The following is a 21,439-nucleotide window of genomic DNA, read 5'->3' on the forward strand; positions in this document are numbered from 1 at the left end:
ATAAATAATAACCCAGTGTTGTGCTGAGCTGCCCCTCTCACACTTTCAGTTTCCTGATTGTGTCTGACCCTCCTACTGTGACTACGTAATTTCATTCTTTATCCCCACACGCGTCTTTCAGTCTCTCTTCCTCCCTCCATGTTGTTTTTATCTCTTGTCTATTCTGTCGTTTGTCTTTGTTTAGTCTTGTGGTGCTGCCACACTCGCACCAATTAGCTCTGATGGAGAAAACTGCTGCTGCCGCTGACAGCAGTTTGATTGGAGGTTGGTTTTTTATGGAAAATTCCACTTCCTACCCACCCTGTAATCACACCCAGTTTAACGAGGAAAATACTTTCTGTCCCTCTGTGTCTTTGTTTCTCTGTCTCTGTGGATGGGTGTGAGTTTTGTCCTGGATCCAGGGAACAACCCACACAATCCCTGAGATGTCACACTGACTGTGTCCAAATTGGCCTAATGTGTTCCAAGCTTTGCTCCTTGCAATATGCTGTGAAAGATACGTTTTATGGACGTCTTGTTCATCTGTGCTGTCTGTGACAAATGAATCTCTTCTCAGTCTTTTCTTGCAATGATTAAGGTGCTGAGGTGTGGCATCAGTGCAGAGCAGCTGATTACTTACTGTATGAATTATATGCTACATCAGACTAAAAGCTCTTTTTCAGACGACATTTCATTTTCCTTCAAACAAGAGGAAAGTGTGGATCTGTTTGCCACCAGAGATGAAGTTAAAAACAGCACGCACGCACACACGTTTGTATAGCTAGTGAGGGCACTCATTCGTATGATGCATTCCCCAGCCCCTTACCCTAACCCTCCAAACTAAATGCGTAACCTTAACCCTAAACCTTAACCTGACCTGACCTAAACCTAATTCTAACCCTAACACTATAAACAAGTCTTGACCCCCAAACAGTCCATTAAAGGGGGGGTCACAAAGTGAGGACTGGCCAAAATGTCCTTACTCCGTAGGTTAAAGGCTAAAACTGGTCCTCACAAAGATAGCTGTACACACACACACACACACACACACACACACACATATTTCATCCATTTCTTCACTCTATTTTTGTTTGTGTCTAAGGTTGTGAAAATGCAAATGTGACTTTTATATGATAAATTACATATTTTGAGTGAAATAAGCATTCAGCTCCACGGTTGAGTGTTTCCATATTAAAAGCACGGTGACACATTAGCAAATAATGGTGAATGTCACTGGTCAAAGTTGATCGAAGTTGAATTTGCTGCGGCACAGGAAGCAAATGTTTTATTCCATTTTTTACTCTCACAGATTGGAAGTGAGCGAGAGTCGAAGGTTGGCCTCTGATATATTCATGTGATCGTGCCCTCACACTTCAGTAAACAAATGCCTGTCTGGAAAAAAAAAAAAAGGATTCAAACAGCAAAGCTCTGTGATATCACAAACCCAAGAAACCAATTCTGTCAACTTCTGGGAAAATGCTCCTCAACTGCAGGTGGCAGGAACAAAGTTTTAGGTTGTGTGATAATCTGCTTGAGTGGGAACATTATCACATTATCAAAAATAAACTAATTTCCGTGTCCTGCCGTGTCCTCTGTCTCTTCACAGTGTTGTATAGACAACTATGAGGAGATGGTGAAGATCCTGCTGGACCGAGGAGCCAGCGTCAACGCTCAGGACAACGAGCTGTGGACACCTCTGCACGCTGCTGCCACCTGTGGCCACGCAGGACTGGTCAGGATTCTCGTTGCACAGTGAGTCATGCAGACGCACTACCTCACCCCACCGCTCCAACAACTCCATCCTACATCATGAGGGCTTCTTTTTTTAATGAAATGTAATATCTGGCTTATTAGGCCTCAGGGAGCAAGAGCAGTGGTGCTACGTCTTTCAGCAAAGGCCACATTTTTAATGAATAACTAAATTAATAACACAATCACATACACCAGGATCCATCTAATTCAGTTCAGCAGGTCATTGATTGATTATTTTACCCATCAATCATTTGGGAAAGGTTTGCAAGTAAAGATCAGCAAGACTTGTGTCAATCAATCAAAGGTTAAAGGAGTTAGAAAACAGAAAATGCTGTACACAACACACACACACACACACACACACACACACACACACACACACACACACACACACACCGAGCTAGAACTAGAGTGGCATTCAGTAGAGCACATATCTCCGCCAAGGCCCAACAGTCCCCTTAAATCAATCAAGCTGCACTAAATTTCACCCACTCATAGATATTAGTTCCATAAAGGTGTCCAACTTTTTTTTTTTCATCAAGATCCATGAAATACGTCCTGAGAAATCGACCTAAATGTTGAAAATGTCCTATCTTGCAATGATATAGAAAGTGAAAAGAAAAATCCTGGACCCACACCAAAAAGTGAAGGGTTCTTCCCTGACTCATACCGTGTCCTTCCACCAAGTTTTGTACAAAAGCGATTAAGTTGCTTATGTGTCATCATGCTAACAAACGATCAGACCAACAAGAACGCACAGGGGTGAAAACATAAATTCCTCATCATTGAGCTGCAGGAGCTGGAAGGTTATTCTGACACCAAAACAGCCGATGATGCAGTCAGTAAAGGAAGTGCCCACATTAATAGCAGTAGTAATTTAAAATCAGTAGGATAAAGATTTTGTTTGTTTTTTATTAAAGCAGAGAACTGGCATCATTCTTCCTTTTTTTCCACCTATGTGAAAGTTTATATCAAGGCTGGAAGATGTGGTCATAAGAATATTAAGGCATATTTATCCAATATCAATGAACAGTATGTGCGTCAGTCACTCACTTTGCTCAGGATCATTAATTTAAACTGCAGAGTTGTGGAAAACGATAACATGAGAGGATCATGTCATCGTGATGTGATTCCAGGAAAAGTTGATGAACAATTATATTGAATTATCTCTCGGCCACAGGGGACGTCATGATTTACAAATGGTTGTTATTAGTCGTCCCTGCTATGCAAATGTAATTCAAGATTCAATAACACTGACTGAGGTTTTCCAGAACTGGTGTCCTCCTTATATAAGACCCACCTGCACATATGGAATCAGTACAGATGTGATCTCACGCAATGTTAAGGTTTGTATTTAATCTGTTGTAATGGTAAGACACACACAGAGGCACGTACACAAATTAAGATGCTGCAACTCTTATTGTATCTGCTGCCTGTGGACATGCAGAGCTGAATCAGAGTCTATGTGGAGGAACTGGAAACACACACACACAAACACAGACACAAACACACAGACACACTGCTGCCATCTGTTGACACGCAGAAGTTGTTGAACCACTCATCATATCACTTGGACTTTATTATTATGAAGCGATGAAAGATTAAAAAACAGCTGAATGATGCAGATCAACTTGTTCTGGACTTGGAGAATTTAATAAGCATCATCAGTAAGTGCACACTCAGATTTATTTTGTCGTTCCTCTCCAAGACTCTGAGATATATATCAGCTGTTTTCAGCACTTTTTGGCTGTCAGGACTGATGAGAATATAAAACACAGCCCGTCTGTTTTACTATGATGGATGAACACACTGCTGATAAAAACAGACCTTTGAAAAAATATCTGAAAACCTCACAAAATTCGATTTAGCCCGTCAGTTATTTGGATCCCAGATGATTGTGTGTTCAGTGTCACATATGAAACAACCTCTTGTACTCATGGATACTGAACAATTATTATTATTAACCATTTAACTGCTTGTTTTCCACAGCGGTGCAGATCTGCTGGCGGTCAACTCTGATGGGAACATGCCGTACGATCTGTGTGAAGACGACCCAACTCTGGACATCATCGAGACGTCTATGGCCAACAGAGGTAGAGTTTGAACGTTTGAAGAGACGCAGAACTACACACACAGTTGGCAGGATCTTTTGGGAACTGATTAGTCTGCAGATCAGACAGAATAAAAGAACACTTCTTCCCCATGACAGTAATAATGCCGTTGGAACAATCTGCTGTATCTAGCGTCTTCAATATAATGCCAGATATGTGTGGGTTTTTCTGTACTGGAGTGTAGAGCTAATTAGTCCCAGTATTGTGAGTATGATATGGACAAAGCCACAATCAAAGTCCATACAGACAAGTGTCATCATTGTGCAGCCATATTGGCAACGCTCCTGGTTATTTCAGGATTAATAAGACCAGGACGCTGCGAAGATGATATGACTTATGATAAAATGAACAAATGCCAAAGTATAGGATGTTAAAGTCTTTCTGCTTTGGTTTCACTGCTAACATAGACCCCGACAGTAAGTGTTGTGTGCAGACACAGAAAAAAAATGTAATATATTATTTGCGTTCCAACAACGTTTGATCATGTTGATATATATCAACATACAGTATCTTGCAGCCCTAATGGGGTTTCTTACTTCAACAGCTCAGACCAGTGTCGGCCAACACAGCACTGTAGAAACTGCTAACCATCCTAATTCATGTTACCAAGAAAAAACATACGGGCACTTACTTGCATTTCTTTTCTTTTCTTTTATTATTTTTTGGCCGGGAACCTTCAACCTCTGCTGGAGGATTCAAGCCTCTGTATCCAACTGATCAAACATAAAGTGTTTTCTGACTGTGAACGTACAGCTGATGTCTGATCTGTTAAAACTGTTACGAATCTCAACTGTGCACAAATGCAGCAACATGATTGGCCTGTTATGTTCCTGTTGAGCTGGAGCAGACGATTGGCTCATTGGAAGGACGTTTACAGATATGGGTCGTACAAATGTCATCTTTGTGGTTACGGACTTTAGCTGTTAGGACTATTGAAGTGTTTTTTCTCTGCTACGATCAGATAAACACACAGTTTAATCCAGTTCCTTTTATTTTGGTGTTATCGGTTTTACAGTGTAAGAACATCACTTGTCTGAGAAATCAAAGCTCGATGGACATGCTGTGCCCTGTTATAATTGGACATCATTTGATAATTGCTGTTTAGTGGAAGAGTCTAGCTGAAGGTTATTATCACACAATTATCTTTGGCCCCACAAACACTTCTTCTTTGTCATATACAATGTACAGCTTCTTTTTTGTATCTTCTAGGAACTGACTGCTGAGGAAGATGTCAGCAGGGTTGTGACCTCAGTGTCTTGCACAGTTACAGGATTGAAACCTGAGATATACAAAGCGCTGTCTCCCCTGATGAGATGCAAATTGCTCTACTGTATATTCTGCTGCTGTGTCACTGTAAACAGCTGCAGTCGGCACAGTTTGTCTGCGTGATATGACTGAGAGACAGTTCAAGGAGATCAGCGCTGACATGCACATAAATACACGTCAGCTCAGTGAGGGAGCGGAAACTCACGCTGGCTCAAACGTGTTTGTGATAGAATCGAAACACTGAGATTAACAGTCGTGGTGGAAGACGGCTTTTTTTAGATTCAGACTTTTTAACATAAGCTCTTGTTGGTTTTTTGTTTTCTAATCAATCAGCAGGTATACAGGCGCGTGGGTCGGTGCGTGTGTGCACACTCAGTTGGCAACAAGGCAGCAAAATCTGTAGTAGCAGAAGTTTTGTGTTTAGAGAAGCATTACAGTATGAATGCCAAGATTGGCTGCTAAATTATGGAGGGTTTAAAAGAAACAGTTCAGCAATTTGGAACATGACACTTTCTGGCTCAGAGTCGGATGAAAAGATTGACAGCACAGTGCATGAAAAGCTACAGTGGAAAATCTACTATTCTTTGCTCTACAGTGGGTTAACACTGACTCCAGCAAAACAACCATATTCAATAGAGCCATTTATCTGTAGGTTAATTAAAAAATGGCTGAAATGAGCCTTTCACAGATGAGATCAGTATCGCTGTTTATTATACGTGTATATAAATATATATATATAGTAGCCAAAGGGAAAACCTTAATTTTTACAGAATAAACAATGCAGAAAAAAGGTGCAATAATGTTGACATAGAGATTTATGTTTATTTTCTTAAATCAAGCTCTATATGTTTGGTTGTATTTATGTTTTCTTTTTCTTTATAGTTATTCATAATACAGTTTGTGGTTAAACTGTAAAAAAATCCCACAGTGCGAGTTGCTTTATGATAAACAGCAGGGAGACGTGAGTGAAGCAATGTGGCGCTGGAGAGTGACGAGTGCTCAGTTGTGGACAACTGAGGAGCAGGAAGTCCCTGTTGTGAAACGCAGTGTACAAGTACAGGGTTAATGATTTTAATTTCCACTGTGTAAATAGGACACATTAAAAACAATGGCATCTTGGATAAGAGACAATATTGGAAACCTACACACAGAAAGAAAGAAAGAAAGAAAGAAAGAGAAAGAGAGAGAGAGAAGTAGGGGGCAGACGCTGGAAAATGAGGTTCTCGGTTTACAATAGAATCTCTGGAGCCGCAAAATGCAGATAGCGCTACAGTAGGTGAGAAGAATGATTATTAAGCTGATCAAAGAGAGAGCAGCGATGCTAATTGCTCCCGTAATGTTCCCAGCTCTGTACTGCTGGATAAGAGTTCTCTCCACAGAGACACCAGGGTTGAGCACATGGTCTCTCTCTCTCTCTTGTTCTCTCTCGGTATCGACTGATCTGACTCTTCCTTGATCCTGCCCTGTAGAGCCCAGTTCATTTGTGATTAGCTGCAGTGATGAGGGGAAATCATCCACCTGGAATTGAACTGGTGAAAAGAAAGTTGAGAAAGTACAAGAGTCAGATCCACTGGCTGCACATATTCTCTGTGTTGTATTCAAGAGTGGCACGGTGGAGGAGTGGTTTGAGTCAGGGTCCCTCTGTGTGGAGTTTGTATGCCTCCCTGTGTTTGCAGAAGTTTGCTCCGGCTGCTCTGGCCTCCTCCCACAGACAGATTGGAGGTTAACTGGAGAAGTGAATGTGTTGGGCCTGTAATGGTCCAGTGTTTAATGGTTGGATGGATATTGTATTCAAACAATAATGGTGGGGAGGGTGCGATTCAGAGCTGAAATGACTTATTGATTAGTAGAAAAACAACAATTTTAATAATCAATTTTTTTAGGTAATTTGCAAAACTGTAAAAATACTTTCTGATTTCCTTTTCCAAGAGAAATCTGCTTTGCTCCTTCAGATCACTCAGATCAATTTTTGAATAACAAATCAACACAGTCACATGAACTCATTTATCTGTGCACAGATCTTGTGTGACCAATTGTTCTTAAACCACTTGCACAATGAAGCTCAGCTGAAAGATTCTGTCCAGTCTTTTATCTGCTTATGTTAAATTTCATAGCTGTAAGTGTTTGGACAGTTAATGAGGCAGAACAAGACATTTGCAGAGATGCAGGAAACTATGAGGGATGTTTTCTCCTGCTCTACTTCCAGCCGCTCTAATTCGAAGGACCATTAACCTTTTCCAGTTGAGGAATAAAGCAAAATGGTTTGTTTCGATTTTTTAACAAAATCATTTTATTTACACCCAGGAAAACTAAAACTAATTTACTGCAGTCATAAAACTCATAGATCTAATTCCTTCTTCCAACAACTCATCTTTATTCACACAAACTGAAAGAGTCACAGTTCTGACTGACAGGCTCTTTTCATTATCGTTAATCTGACGTTTCTTTACATTTGCTAAACTGTTCTGTACATTACTGCTGAGCCATGGGAGGTTTTCACCGTAGTGTGTTAATCACCGCACCGAGTCCGACCTGGCAGCAGAGCGATGGATTACAGGAGACATTTTTATAGCAGTTGAGACAGAATCACCTGAGATTTAACACCATAAAGGTTTGCCAGAAGATGGAAGAGGCCCACATGTTGCAACTAAGACAAAATAGCCCATCCAGTATCCATCCATTATCTACACTGCTTTTCCTTAGTTACAGGTGGGGTTGGAACCAATCTCAGCATTCGACATGTTGCCAATTTATCACAAACACAAACAACCATTCACACCAACCGACAATGTAGAGTCTCTGATTCACCTATCACCACTCTGCATGTGTTTGGACTGTGGGAGGAAGCTGGAGGTCCCAGAGGAAACACACACAGACACGGGGACAACATGCAAACTTCGATATCAATATGCATCACCATGCAAATAAATGTCGGTTTCTTCTCACCACTTTATTCAGAATGCTTTCAAAACCTTTCAAGCATGAAAACTTCCAGTGTATCTTAAAATCCAGAAAATGAAGCTTATATATGTCTTAAGTGCTCAACCCTCCACGTACCTCAGATCATTAACTGCCCCCCGTCAGCAGTAACACTCTTATTCTTGGTGACAGGCATCACCCAGGAGATGATCAACGAGACACGGGCGTCAACTGAGAGGAGGATGCTGGGAGACATTCAGGAGCTGGTGAGAGTGGGAGAGGAGGTCAACCAGCAGGACTCTCAGGGAGCCACACTGGTAAGACACTCTGTCAAACCCACTCAGAGTTTTGGGCTGCTCTGTTGAGATTGTGGTTAAAAATGTCCTGGTTTCTGAACAACACTGCTGCTGCTTGTGCACTTGAGAAAAAATGAAAGTTTTCAAAAGGTAGCAGGTTCACAGAGGGACCTGGTCAGCAACAGTGGTTAGACTGTGCCATTTAAAGCCAGACATCAGACAGGGTCCTCCATCAGAGCTGCTTGTCAGATGCTCAAATGGCTCAGAGAAATGGCCCCGACTCTGTCAGAGTTTCCTCCAAAACAGAAGATTACGCCTCTGAAAGAAAGTGGGCTGTTACAGGGGTGGTTTCTGGGAAAGTGCTGCAGAGACACGCCGATTTTCACAGATGGTCACAGTTCTGCACTGAGAGGAGAAAAATAAATGCTCTGTAAATATTCAGAGGAGCATCTTTATCATGGATTCACCATTTAAATTATGTGCTCTGCAACACTGACTCATCAGGCTATTAAACCTTTAAAGTTAATCAGGCGTTTAGAAAGTCATTATAATCTTCTTAAAGTCAAATCAACTGTTTGACTTTAAAATACTCCGCAGATATAAAACTGATCTGGTCATAAGCTCTGAATAACACAAGAAACAGTTGTTATTTACAAATGCATTCTGAGTAAACCTGTAATAATAAATATTTACAACAATAAAGCAGGAATCATTAAAGCTCAATTTCACCATGAAATGTATAAACTGATGCAAGAACTAGGATATGACTTCAAGTTCATATCAGTGGAGTGAGTGAGACGATCGCAGCTGTTTGAAGTGAAACACAATCCCCTCAGGAGCCGAAGAAACGAGCACAAATTAAAAGCGCACTAATAAGAAATGATTCAATCTGAAATGAAAGATAAAACACGGCCATTTTAGGAATTAAGAAGTAAATATAAAAATACAGTGAAGATGATGTATTAGCATTCCAGGCAGAAAAGCATTGAGAAGACGAATAAACAGTTACTGTGGGTTTAGAGGTGAATTAAGTACATGATTAATTGTCAAGTAAAGTCATTAAATATGAACAAATCGAACGCGTCCTTTTCTTTTTCAAATTGTGATTTCATTTTTAAAGGCTGTCTCAAATGCCTGAGAAGAGAAGATGACTGACTGACTCACAGGCACATTTCTCTACGTGGAAACAAGTCAGGTGTCTATTATAAGGGAGGCTGGTCTAATAAAGCGATCACTAAATGGGTTTTGTTTAGGACGACAGACTCGTGATGTGGTGAAATCGTAGCATATAATTTCCTGAGCGGAGCGTATCAGACGCCTTAATGAAACCTATAATATGTATCAGGGACTTAGCGTCGCTAACGGAAACACAGTGACAGATCACCGGGTGAAAATAGCCGGGGGACATTACTTGGTAGTAGCCGAAAATAACCCTGTTAATCTTTAAAGTCTTACCACAGATTGTCTGATTGAGCTGCTTGTCCCCCTGCGTTCTGCGTCCTGTTAATCTTCATTCGAGCATGATGAAGCAAACTGGAGCATGCTTTATTAAAATCGCCGGCACAGACCCAGAGGAAGAGACCAGCGACTGGTAGGAAGTTACGCAAGGTTAATCTTTTGTTTTCCAGTGGCGGACATGTTGTGTCCTTATTTCGATGTGCAGGAACAACCGGTTTAATCTGCGCGCGTCGTTCAAAATCTGAGAGGAGAAACAGAATATTCACATGAAAGGAAAGTTTAGTTTGATGCAGCTGATGTAAACTAATGAAGAAACGACAAATACAAAACAGAATGGCCCTCAGTAGAGCTCATACCTCCGCCAAGGCCCAACAAAGCTGCACCAAGTGTCACACACTCACAGACGTCACTTCTCTAAAAGTTTTTTTCAGTTAAGATGAATTATTTGAATTATTATTATGAGCTGCAGACATTATGAGAGTTGTGATTTTTGCTGTTTGAGAGTATGGTAGGACGGCTCTAGATATGGTCGAGTGGTTCAGACAGAAATATCTCAACAATGACTTTGGCGATCTGTGACATCTCTGATGAAACTCTGACCTAAGCTAACGTTAAGATGTTTTCTTATTGAAGCAGTTCCGATAAACATCCACTTGAACATGGCAGCTTCTCAGAGATCAGGAAGCCAGTGACATAACTGATGTGCTGTGGATTCAGCCTTTCACATTCTGCTTTGTTAATCTGCTGCTGTTAATATGTGAAATGTGGATTATAAACATTGTAGACATTCACAAAATACACAGCTTTTACTGAAAATACTGAAGATTGTATTTGTAAAAAATTTGATCTATTAGCGTTTATTTGCCACAGTTTTTTTTTTTGCCATGAACAAATGTGTTCTCTTGGTTTCTCTCTACCTCTTTCTCTCTACTTTCTTCTGCAGAAGCTTTTATTTCAGTGAGTCGTTCAAAATGAAGCAGTTCCGTATCGAGCGCATGTGTCTGAACCCCTGCAGAGCACAAGACTGTGATTTTAATCAATCGGATACAGTACATCCTAATTTCTGCAAGATCAATAAAGTTGGGAGTAATATTCTGAGCTCTTCTGTCTCCTCAGTATCATTTTCATGTGTTCCACAAATGATAATGATACAGAATAATGCTCCATGGACACATTCAGAGATTAAGATCAGTCTCAGTAGACTCAGTCCTCTTCGGGAACAGAAATCGTTCTGTTATTTCAGACCACTTGTGTCCAGAACATGATGTTATCTGTCCTCAGCAGCCTGAGGTTGAGTGAGGTCTCAGGTTACTGACACAGTAACTGACTCTGTGTGAGAAATCATCTGGATTCATCAGTGGCTCAGATGAAATGATCACCTGCTCTGTTTGGAGGTGTCACCGATTCACAGGAAAGAAAAACCCTGAAGAAAATACGATCAAAAACAAATGTGTTTTAAAACATCAATATACTGTATGTTTATGTTCAACTGAAACTATGTGGAATTTATTTCATGCAACTTCATGATTATGTTAATCAGGTCATGGGGTTTCATGAAATTTAAATGTTTTTTCTGATTTCCTGCCAATTTGAGAGTAGGTTTTATTTCCAGAAAAACAAAATAAACTTTGCAACTAATATTAATCAGACTGTGAAGTAGCATCTTTTGATCTTTTGGGTTTCATTCAATAAAATTTGTCCTGTATTTCCATGGCAACGAGTTTGACTTTGCCAAATTGAGGGCAGGCTCTCAGCTCAGAACTTCTCACCAGTAAAACAACAGAAAGAGGCCAAACAGCTTCTGTTTACAGTGGCACTGACTTACAGGATCGCTCAATATTTCACATCTACACACTGAATAAACAACAGACAGACATTTGTTTACTGGACTGTTGAGGTGGAAATACTCAGCCCTGGTGTTGACTGCTTATTTCACTCAAAATATGGATGTAATCTTATAAACGGCACAAAGGGGACATGCTAACTATTAACATTCTTGATTTTCACTGAAGGGACAAAGTTTGAAACCTCACATTGTACTTTATGCACAGAGCAAATAGAATAATCTGATCATTGCTGCTCCTCTGCTCTTGTAGCTCCACATTGCTGCAGCTAATGGCTACGTCCAGGCTGCAGAGCTGCTGCTGGAGGGGGGCGCTCGCATGGACCTGAGGGACTCTGACGGATGGCAGCCTCTTCATGCTGCAGCGTGCTGGGGTCAGGTAAGGTAAACACAACAGGAAACAGGAAACTGATAAGCACATGCACGCACTCCGTTGTTGTAATTCTCTTCTGTTGCTGTGCTTTTAGATGCATGTGGCAGAGCTGTTGGTGTCTCACGGAGCCAGTCTCAATGCCAAGACCTTTCTAGAGGAGACCCCCATCGGTATATTTACACCTCATCACTCTCTCTCAACACGCCTGGTGGGGGGTTATGAAAACAAATGTCTCATGTTAGCGGGGTACCACTTCCAACTTGTTTAGTCAATATCAGGGGTTGTTTTCCCATTAGATGCTGATTTAGATCTTGTTAAAGAGAAAACAAGATTAAATCAAAGAATTATCAATTTCATCAATGTCAGTTTTACACTTTTAGCAGAATTAATCTCTTATATTTAGAAAGTTTGTAACATTGGACACTAATGGCATCAGTTATAATACTAATGATGCTGTTCTGTCCATGTCACCTAAAGACCTGTGTGAGGATGAGGAGTTCCGAGCCATCCTGTTGGATCTCAAACACAAACACGACATTATCATGAAGTCGCAGCTCAAACACAAGACCTCACTGTGCAGGCGAACGTCCAGCGCAGGCAGCCGTGGGTAAGTGCTGACACCTGCTGGTGTGTTTTGAAAAAGACATGATAGATAAACGGATCAGCCTCATCTAAACCTTGAGATTAAAGGTCTACATTAAAGGATTTAAGGAGACACTCAAAAGAGAATAATCACATTTGAATTAAGTTTAGAGAATATTATTCATTCTGTATTTGCTGGTATGTTTCTTCTCTTCTGACTGTGATTTCTACCCGTGTCTGCAGGAAAGTGGTTCGGCGAGCCAGCCTGTCAGACAGACACAATTTATGTCGTAAAGAGTACGAGACCGAGGCCATCGTGTGGAGGGGAGGGAGGGAGGAGGACCACGAGAAGGAGAAGGAGTCTGATCAGGAGAATAACCAAGTTGTTCATGTACGTTTTTAAATATTCTTTTTGAATTGAAAAAGTAAATGTCTTGTCGCAGAGTGACTCCTGGGATTCACTGAATAACCATTTGAAGGAAGGAATGCAGCATATTAATTGGCTTTCCGTCTCTTCTTTTTTAGTCTGACAGGTTTGGCAGCTTAGCAGAGATATGTGATCTCCTCTCCCTTCATGTATTTAATTCTCTAAAAGAGGAGAAGCTTTACAGTGGAATTAAAGTAATCCTTATTGATGCCCTGCAGGTCAAACCGGTCGTTGCTGTGGAGCTGCCAGACAAGCCCATGCTGCCCACCATCCTCAAAGACAAACAGAACGGCCTCATCTCCACGACAACGTCTGTGCCGCCGCAGCCGCCCTCCAATGGCAACCCGCCATTGTCTGATAACGGCGGGATCGCCACTTCCCCGTCCACCCAGGAGGACGCTTGGCCAAAAGAGCGTGCTCAGACCTTGTCGGAGCTGAAGAAACAGAGGGCGGCCGCCAAACTGTTGAATCACCCCTTGTTTAACGGTCACCTAGGTAACGGCTCCACAGACTCCTTCTCCGATGCCAAAAACAACTCCGAGGACCCCCGCATGCCACTGGTCTCCTCCAATGGCAGCGCTGTTTACTACACGCCGGCCAGCGGTGACCCGCCCCTCCTCAAACTGAAACAGCCAATGGAGGAAGAGCAGCCGAAGGTGCGGACGTGCTGCTGTGTGTCGTAGCGCCGCGGCCAAGTGACGTGTTTGCACCAAGAGGATGAAAGTAAGGAATGTGGTGAAGGAAGGAGGGAAGAAAGTGAAAGTGTTCCTGTCTTTTAACGTCCTGTTCCTCCACTTCTTTGAAACTTCTTCCAGAGAACATGAGCCTCCTGAAGAAGGTCAGAGAAAAGTTTTCTCCCCGTCACGTGACTCCGGCAACAACTGGAGAAACCTCCCCCCAAATGGAGGCATGTTTCATGTGTAGCAGAGAAAAGGAAAATACGTTTCCTCCAGACGTCACTTGGATTAAAATTCCTTTTCATACAGGACATGCCCACCAACCATTGGATAGACAGAGTGCAGGATGCTGTTTCTCTTAAGAATCAAAGTGTGGACAGTTTTTTTAAGCTTTTCATCTGGCAATGAATTTTAAAACCAGAAGAGCAGAGACGACCTCAAGGTACTGCATGCTCTGCCCTAACAGATGGAGACGAAGAAGAGATTTTTTTTGTAGCCTACAAATGGATGATTATCTCGTATTTAAACAACATTTCCTTCATCAAACCACATTGTTCTGCTTGTACGCCTCATTCTTGTCACTATCATCCTGGAGCTGTCCAAGTGTCGTATGACGAGGATGGACAGAACTAAACGTAGCAAAAAGAGATGAGACGCCTCCTCTGAACTGTCCCCCATGTTGAAATGCTGCCTGCATTAAGAAAAGGGAAGGAATGCCATACCACAGTGTTAAAATATTCAGGAAGTGTTCTTGTATAGCGAGAGAAAACAGGAAAGATTCTCGTTCTGCACTCGTTTGAAACTGTTCATTATTTTCTGTCAACTACACGTCACCTCACCGTCCTCTAAACTGACAGCTCATCCTCACTCCTACAGATTATTTAAGCAAACAAACCTGGTTGAAAATGACTGTAATTTTCCTTATTTATGAAATTAATGTAAAGTGTAAAAAAAAAAAGACATAATGGTTCCTAAAAGTGAGTGTATTTATTATGTGGCTGGTGTGTGGAGAGTGTGAATGCGATGTAGAGTAAGAGGAGCTGGAGAGTCGTCCAGCGAAGCACCTTCTGCCATGGAAACTCAAACAGATGAAGTGAAGAGAACTGTCTGCTACATGTATGTTATTAAAAACACAATAACTCCATCCTGACGGGATAGATTCATAATTGTGTCACTACAAATAACAGTGTTATTTGTTGCTTTTCTTGTTTGTTTTCTCCTGGTGGCCATTGTGTGGCTTTATCGTCTTTCAGTCACTGTATTTGTCTCATTAACACAAACTGTAAATGCTATGTAATGAATTACTGTAAGTATAGTATGAGTTGTTCTGAGGATACACGTGGACTCAGTTGTTTAAACATGAATCCACTCTTGGATTTGGTTCGTAGCGATGTGTTATGTCAGGTGTTCTTTAACATGGTTTCACAAACTGAAAATCTACAATTTAAAGCCCAAAAACAAGGTTGAGAATAGTTTCACCTTTTGGAAAACAACTTATTTGACGGCTGTGGTTTTTACACCAGAGATGTAGCAGCAGCGAGCAGCTGGTTAACTCTGCATTAAGACTGGAATCAGGGGGAAACATGGAGCCTGGCTTTGTTAAATCAAAACAAAATCCACCCACCAACACAAGGAATATCACAGTCCCAGAATTACTCAAGATTCCTATAATTGAAGATATGGTGAGGTTGCTGCCGAGACACAATGTTCAGTGATCATTTGTACATTGGTATTTTGTAGTTTTATAGTTGTTGAGATAGAACTACATGTGGAGACATTACGAACTGTGCAGGCCACCAAAAAAAAAGTCAAACCATGACAGAAGAGCTTTAAATGAACTTTTAACACAACAAACACCTAAACATCCACAAAGACCATGTACATAATGTTCCAACATACACATGTTAATTGTGTATAATTTATTCCACAGAGCCAGGATAACTACTCCCACTCTTTATACTAAGCTAACAGGATGCTGGCTCCACCGGCGTATCAAACACAGAAATATGAGAAATGTTTCCGATCTCCTGATCAGCGTAAAAAGCAAATAAGCAGTTTCTCCTAAATGTTGAACTATTTCTTCCCTCTAACAAAAGCTGGTCTCATCTTCCTGTCAGTGCCAAAGAGTCTTCCATGGTATTTTAAAAAACTTTAGGAGGGGAAGACTGTCGTCGTTGTTTCAAATGAGCGACCCCTTCAAACATGTGATCACCCAGAATTCCTAAAACAACTTCATGAGCAGTACAGTGTCAAATATTTGTACGGAATACGTCTGTAAATAAGTTTGTATTTATATCCCCCTTATCTGTTTACATGAACAGAATTCACCCACATGGATGAACAGTGTTAACAGACATTTGGTTGTCTAGAGGAAAACTATGAAACTATGTAGACCCCTCCTCTCAGTATTCAGCAGTCTAATACTCAGCGTGTCCCCACAATACAGTACAAGTGTCTCCTCCTTGTCATTCAGTGTCTGGTAGGTGAAAGGTTTTTGTGCATTAATATTCTGTAATCTTGCACTGTCACAGGAAGCAGTGAACTCAATTTGAGGAAGAACAAATGAAGTCAGACTTTATTTTCCCCTCCCTTTGGTTCCTTTGTTGGCTGTGACATCATTTTGTTGTGAGTCAGCTGAAGCTCACATCTTCTTCCTGATGAGTGAAATTCCATCAAACTGAAATATACTTTTTGAACTACACCAGTTTCAGCCAGTGAGGGACTTTCACCTTTTAAAACGTAACCTGTGTTCCAATGGTAAATAGATCAAGGCTTGTGTTTGACTGCGAGTATCACTGTCTGTAAAGGATAAGATTAGAAAGAAGAGACGAACTACTGATTTTGTAATTACTGGAATATATTGATGGTTGCATTAACATATTTTGAATAAATTGTATATTTTGAGAATTTTACATGGTCTCCTCTGAATTATAAAGCTTCTTTGTGCTGTGCAATCAAATGGATCTTACGTTTACCACCAAGGAGGTTATGAGGTTCTGTTTCAACTTGTCTGTTTATCAGCAGGTTTACACAAACACTACCGAGGGGAATTCCAGGAAACTTGGTGAAAGGATGGGACAAAGGCCAAGAAAGAATATCCTGTCTTTTAACATTATGGGAAAGGGTATTTGTTTCTTACATTCTCATCATTTTCTAAGAGAGAGGATTTATGAAACTTGATGAAAATCATATATATTAGAGGACTGATATATATAAGTGTGTAATTTGGTGCAGAAACAAAATTCATATACTTAATATTTGAACTGCATGATTACATCGTTTATCTTGGCTCAACACATGAATAACTAAAATGTGGATGCATCAAATGAATGTTGAGAGAAACTGCTGAGAAAATTTGTGTGAAAAAAAACAGGCGCCCGATTGTCAAGAACTGCAATCTAGAGCAACTGCTGAACCAAGTCTTCAGTCTTTTTTCTTGCCTGTGTTTGTGGGAATATTCAACATAAAATGACGCTGTTACTTTTATGCATTTAACGATTCCACTCTTTATTTCTTCGTATCATCCCTGACTGTTAAAGAAACTTTTCCTATTTTTTTGTTGCTGTCTTTCCAAAGCACCGAATGTTTTCAGACACTTTACTGCTGACATCAGGTGAATAATGTGCGCTTCATGTCGTATGAAGGTTACTAACAGTTTCTCTCACGCTGAGACGTCTGCTTGCTCTGACCTCTCCTTCTACATCTTCTCTCTGTTCTGAGACAGGCGGAGGCTGGAACGTCCTTCGCCACACAGCTGTCAGGGCCTTGGCCCAGCGTCAACTGCTTCCTTTCTTTCTTTCTCTTTTTCTAAACTTCCTCCCTTCGCTGGTTCTGGGGTCAGCAGAGGTCAATATGTCTACAGGCGGCATGCAGCAGCTGGGATAGACAGAAGTCTGAAGTAATGGTGGGTTTTTTGTTTCTCTAAGTTTATTTTAAGGTTATTTTGGGTGTGTCTAATGTGCCATGTCTGGAAGATTTTCCATGCAATTTGTACTTTACTTTCTCCACCCTCAGATTCTGCTGAGTGTTTATACAAAATACCATTGGTTAACATGGTTGCTTATTCATACCTATATACATGTAATTCCCAGTTATAGAGCAGTAAATTATAGGCATGGAAATAACTGCCTGTCTTCTGTGGAGAAACTTATTCACAGTGCATTAAACTCTCATAAAATCGCTCCGGCTCACGGATATGTTTGCTCAGTGATTTGAAAAGCAAATCAGCAGAACAAACAGGAACTAATTGGTCAAACATCTGTGTTAGGTCACAGCCCTCGATGCTTCTTGAGCAAACTTCTTGAGAAATCAGCCTTTCATCTGAAGCTGCCGGGACACAGTCGGTATGTCTAAGACATATAGACAGAGAGGAGGACAACGGAGCTGAAAACACATGATCCAGACTGCATTAACCTCATCTTGGTGGCCTGGCTTTGCCATTGTGCCTGAGCTACGCTAAAACTGGGCCAGATGGCTCGAGTCCCAGTCCTTCAGTCCTCTTCACTGGAGGGTGAAGTGGATCGGTGCCAGAAAGAGCAGGCAGTCACACACTGACCACTGCGCTGAATGCATAAACGGAGGGATGGTAAAGGAAGGCACTGAGGGAGAAAATGAATCAATGCCAGGACTCACTGAGACACTGACCAGTCGATGGAAGAAGGGAGGTTTTCAGTCATGAAAGAAAGAAGGCTTGCAAATGAAGGGAGGATGGCGGGCCCTGAAAGCGGGCCTGTGCTGGGAGGAGGCTATTGACCATCCTGCCAGTTTGTCAGAAGACGGACAGAGGAGCTGCACAAAAAGAACAAACTGATGGACGTCTGCCCAGTTCCCAGGATCTGCTGGACTTAACCGGGACTTCAGTGTCCTGTTTGACCTGAATTTAAAAAGTCTAAGTAGGATGAGTCGATGTGTGAATGTACGACAGCTGGATAAAAGTGAAACGAACAAGGAATCGAAGTCTGTCACTCTCAGACAGGAGGCAGCACATCAGACCAACTACTGACATTCTGTTCTAAGCCTGCAATCAATATCACCAAGACATGGTGATATCAGCGTTATCAGCTAATCGACCACAGTTGAAATATCTCTACTCAAATTTTGTACAGATATTCCTCAAGATGTCGTAATATATTGTAAGAATTCTGGTGGAATTCCCTGAACTTTTCATCTAGCATGAATGTGAAATTTGATTTTTGGCAGCTGAATATTTTTTTTTTCCAATTATGGATGATTTAAATGGCTTAAAGACAAATGGAAGCAATAACCAGTAAACAATAGTCTAAAAAAACAGCAACAAGGAAACAGCAGCAACTTAACAAATATCAGGAACTAACTCAAATAATACATCTGATGGACAGTCACCTTAAGTAAACAGCATTTCAGTCAGCATCACAAGCCAACACAGGAAGAGGCTGAGCAGGGCCCGATCCAGGCCTCTAAGTTCAGCTGTGAGCTAACAGGTTGAGAAGAAGTCCTGCTACCTGGGATTGAGCAGGAAGTGAGGTTTTGAACAATTACCACAGAGGAATTTGGTAAATACCTAAATGTATACAGCAATTTCCTAGTCCTGATGGCCACTCAAAGTGCTTTATAGTTCTGTTCTGTTATTCTCCTGAGACATGGCCATTCCAAACCAGTCAAATACCTGTAATAACTTGTAACCATAAATCTCCAAACCCTGTTAACTAACTAAGACAAGGTAACATTTCCCAGTTCATTATGAACACTTCCATGTAAAACCTGTGACTAACATGAGCAGCCATGAGCTATGGCTGCATTTTATTTATTATAATTCAACAACAACAATGTGATTTTCAAGTTCTTCAATTAAATGAGAAACACAAACCGTCATTTTTATTTAAATAAACCTGCTCAACTGGTTTTCACAGTGCGTCAACAGAGCTGCAGCACTTCCTCTCTTTAACAGCTAATGTCCACGTATAGCTTGTCCTAGATACTGTAAATAACCATCTGTCAGTGTGGGGTTCTGAGTGTGTCCTCCTTCCTCTGCTTCACTTCCAAAACACAATCACAAGCAACACTCTGTAATCGGCTGTTAAAACACTGTTAAAATAATTTATGGGAAAGATGATAAAACACCGACTCTCAATCAGCTGTGAAGCAGAGGAAGAACGGAGGCTGAGTGATGAGCAGTAACTCTGCTCACTACACACAGTGCTTCACTTGGCATATTAGTGGCTGACTCATCAGTGACTAAGCGATTATGAAATCCATCAGGAAGCAACATTACAGAACGTTGAGGTGGAAGTTACATCAATATGGAAACAGCTGATGTCACTTTATGAAGCGTGAAAAACTAAGTTTGACTGACACACAGTGGACGAAATAACAAGAATTAACAACACCCAAAATATGTAACATAACTTTCTATTAACCTTGTCAGAGTCTCTGCATCCAGATCACCTTCAATATCGTCTTATGAATTCTGTCCTAAAATATAAAATGTCTCTGGGGATTGTCACCTTTTCCATGTCATGGTCTCTGTGGGACTGTCTCAACTTCTACTTTTAAAGAACTACAGTGAACTTCTGCCTTTTCTCTTTATCTCTGAGCAGCAGCAGACATTCAGTTATGATGAGCTGTCTCCTTTCAACATTTACATCCAGACCTCTGCCCCACAGGCAAATAAATGATTCACTCTTATCTAACTAAAGAATATATCATCAAACCACAAACGTTTGGAAATGATATCCACTTTAAATCTGCTGACATGTTGATTTTGTGGAGCTTCTGAGAAAAGGTCACAGTCTCTGTTGCTGCTCTGACTGTGGGCTGTTTTTCTCACCTCCCACTCACTCACTCTCTGTGACGTTCACTTTGTGGTTTTTTCTTTCCTTCTATCATCTCAGTTAAAGGATTGACTCTCTTACACACCTAAAGCAGATCATGTTTTTCACATGGTGCAACACTGACCATAGTGAATGAAACATTTTAATGTGCAATTCTACACTTTTTTCTTATTAAAGCCAAATTATATTTCCAATTTTATTTTATGATTGTGTGCTTTCTCACCACTTTCCTTTCAGTTTGGGCTTTTGTTGACGCCTCTAACTCAAACACATGCAAATTTCACATGAAAGAACAACTTTAGACGAGAGAAGAGGAAAACGGAAAAGAAGAGTGCCTGTAGATTACTTTGACACTAGAGGTGTGGTCTGCTACAGTTAACTCTTACTCTTCATCTCTTTTTGTTTCTTTCTGTTGGTGGAACAGTCTTATCTCTACAGTGCATAGCATATTCAAACACAGATAACCAACAGCAATGTGTTCAGACTTTAAAACACAAGTCACATTGTGAACAGAAGTGACCAATAGTCAGGGACATAAAGCAAGACAATATAAATGTATGATAAAAATTTACAGTTAATTGTCCAACAACATATTTTTGTATTTTTTTTAACCTAATGAATATACATTATATGATATTGTATATAATAGAATATGAATACAACGTATCACAGTTTGAATTAATATTGTGAGATACATGATAGAGGAGTTTACCATCCATCCCTGTATGTTTATTCTAAGCACTGAACGTTGTTTTAATGTTAATTGTTTTTTCTAGGCTGTGTTACATAAGATATGTTACGTTACCTGGTGTGTGTCTTGATTTTGTCTTGTAATCATTTTGTTCTGTTAATTTTAACCTTCTTTGTTGTGCCTCACAGTTTTGCATTTTTATTGTAAAAGTTATAATATTATCCTCACAGGTATAGTCGATATAATGTACGACATA

At 40.7% G+C, this 21,439-nt stretch overlaps 1 protein-coding gene and 1 long non-coding RNA gene across 7 annotated transcripts in view; one reads left to right on the forward strand and one right to left on the reverse strand.

Moving 5' to 3' along the window:
• Positions 1-16,595, forward strand: part of ppp1r16b (protein phosphatase 1, regulatory subunit 16B) — a 68,014-nt gene extending 51,419 nt beyond the window's left edge. For 4 of the 6 annotated variants that reach the window (XM_020096726.2, XM_020096727.2, XM_069534490.1 and 1 more), the window contains exons 4-11: positions 1,586-1,731; positions 3,721-3,824; positions 8,220-8,344; positions 11,878-12,003; positions 12,092-12,167; positions 12,475-12,604; positions 12,823-12,970; positions 13,225-16,595. In XM_020096726.2, coding sequence (XP_019952285.2) covers positions 1,586-1,731; positions 3,721-3,824; positions 8,220-8,344; positions 11,878-12,003; positions 12,092-12,167; positions 12,475-12,604; positions 12,823-12,970; positions 13,225-13,689 — 1,320 coding nt within the window. In that variant the 3' untranslated portion in view covers positions 13,690-16,595. The remainder of the gene's footprint in view (positions 1-1,585; positions 1,732-3,720; positions 3,825-8,219; positions 8,345-11,877; positions 12,004-12,091; positions 12,168-12,474; positions 12,605-12,822; positions 12,971-13,224) is intronic. The other 2 variants (XM_020096729.2, XM_069534498.1) reach the window with 1 other exon arrangement.
• LOC138412037 (uncharacterized) overlaps positions 1-21,439 on the reverse strand; it is an 81,788-nt gene that overhangs the window by 24,825 nt on the left and 35,524 nt on the right. The gene's annotated exons all lie outside the window — the stretch shown is intronic.

The sequence above is a fragment of the Paralichthys olivaceus genome, chromosome 2, assembly GCF_024713975.1.
Source record: "Paralichthys olivaceus isolate ysfri-2021 chromosome 2, ASM2471397v2, whole genome shotgun sequence".
Taxonomy (NCBI): Eukaryota; Metazoa; Chordata; class Actinopteri; order Pleuronectiformes; family Paralichthyidae; genus Paralichthys; species Paralichthys olivaceus.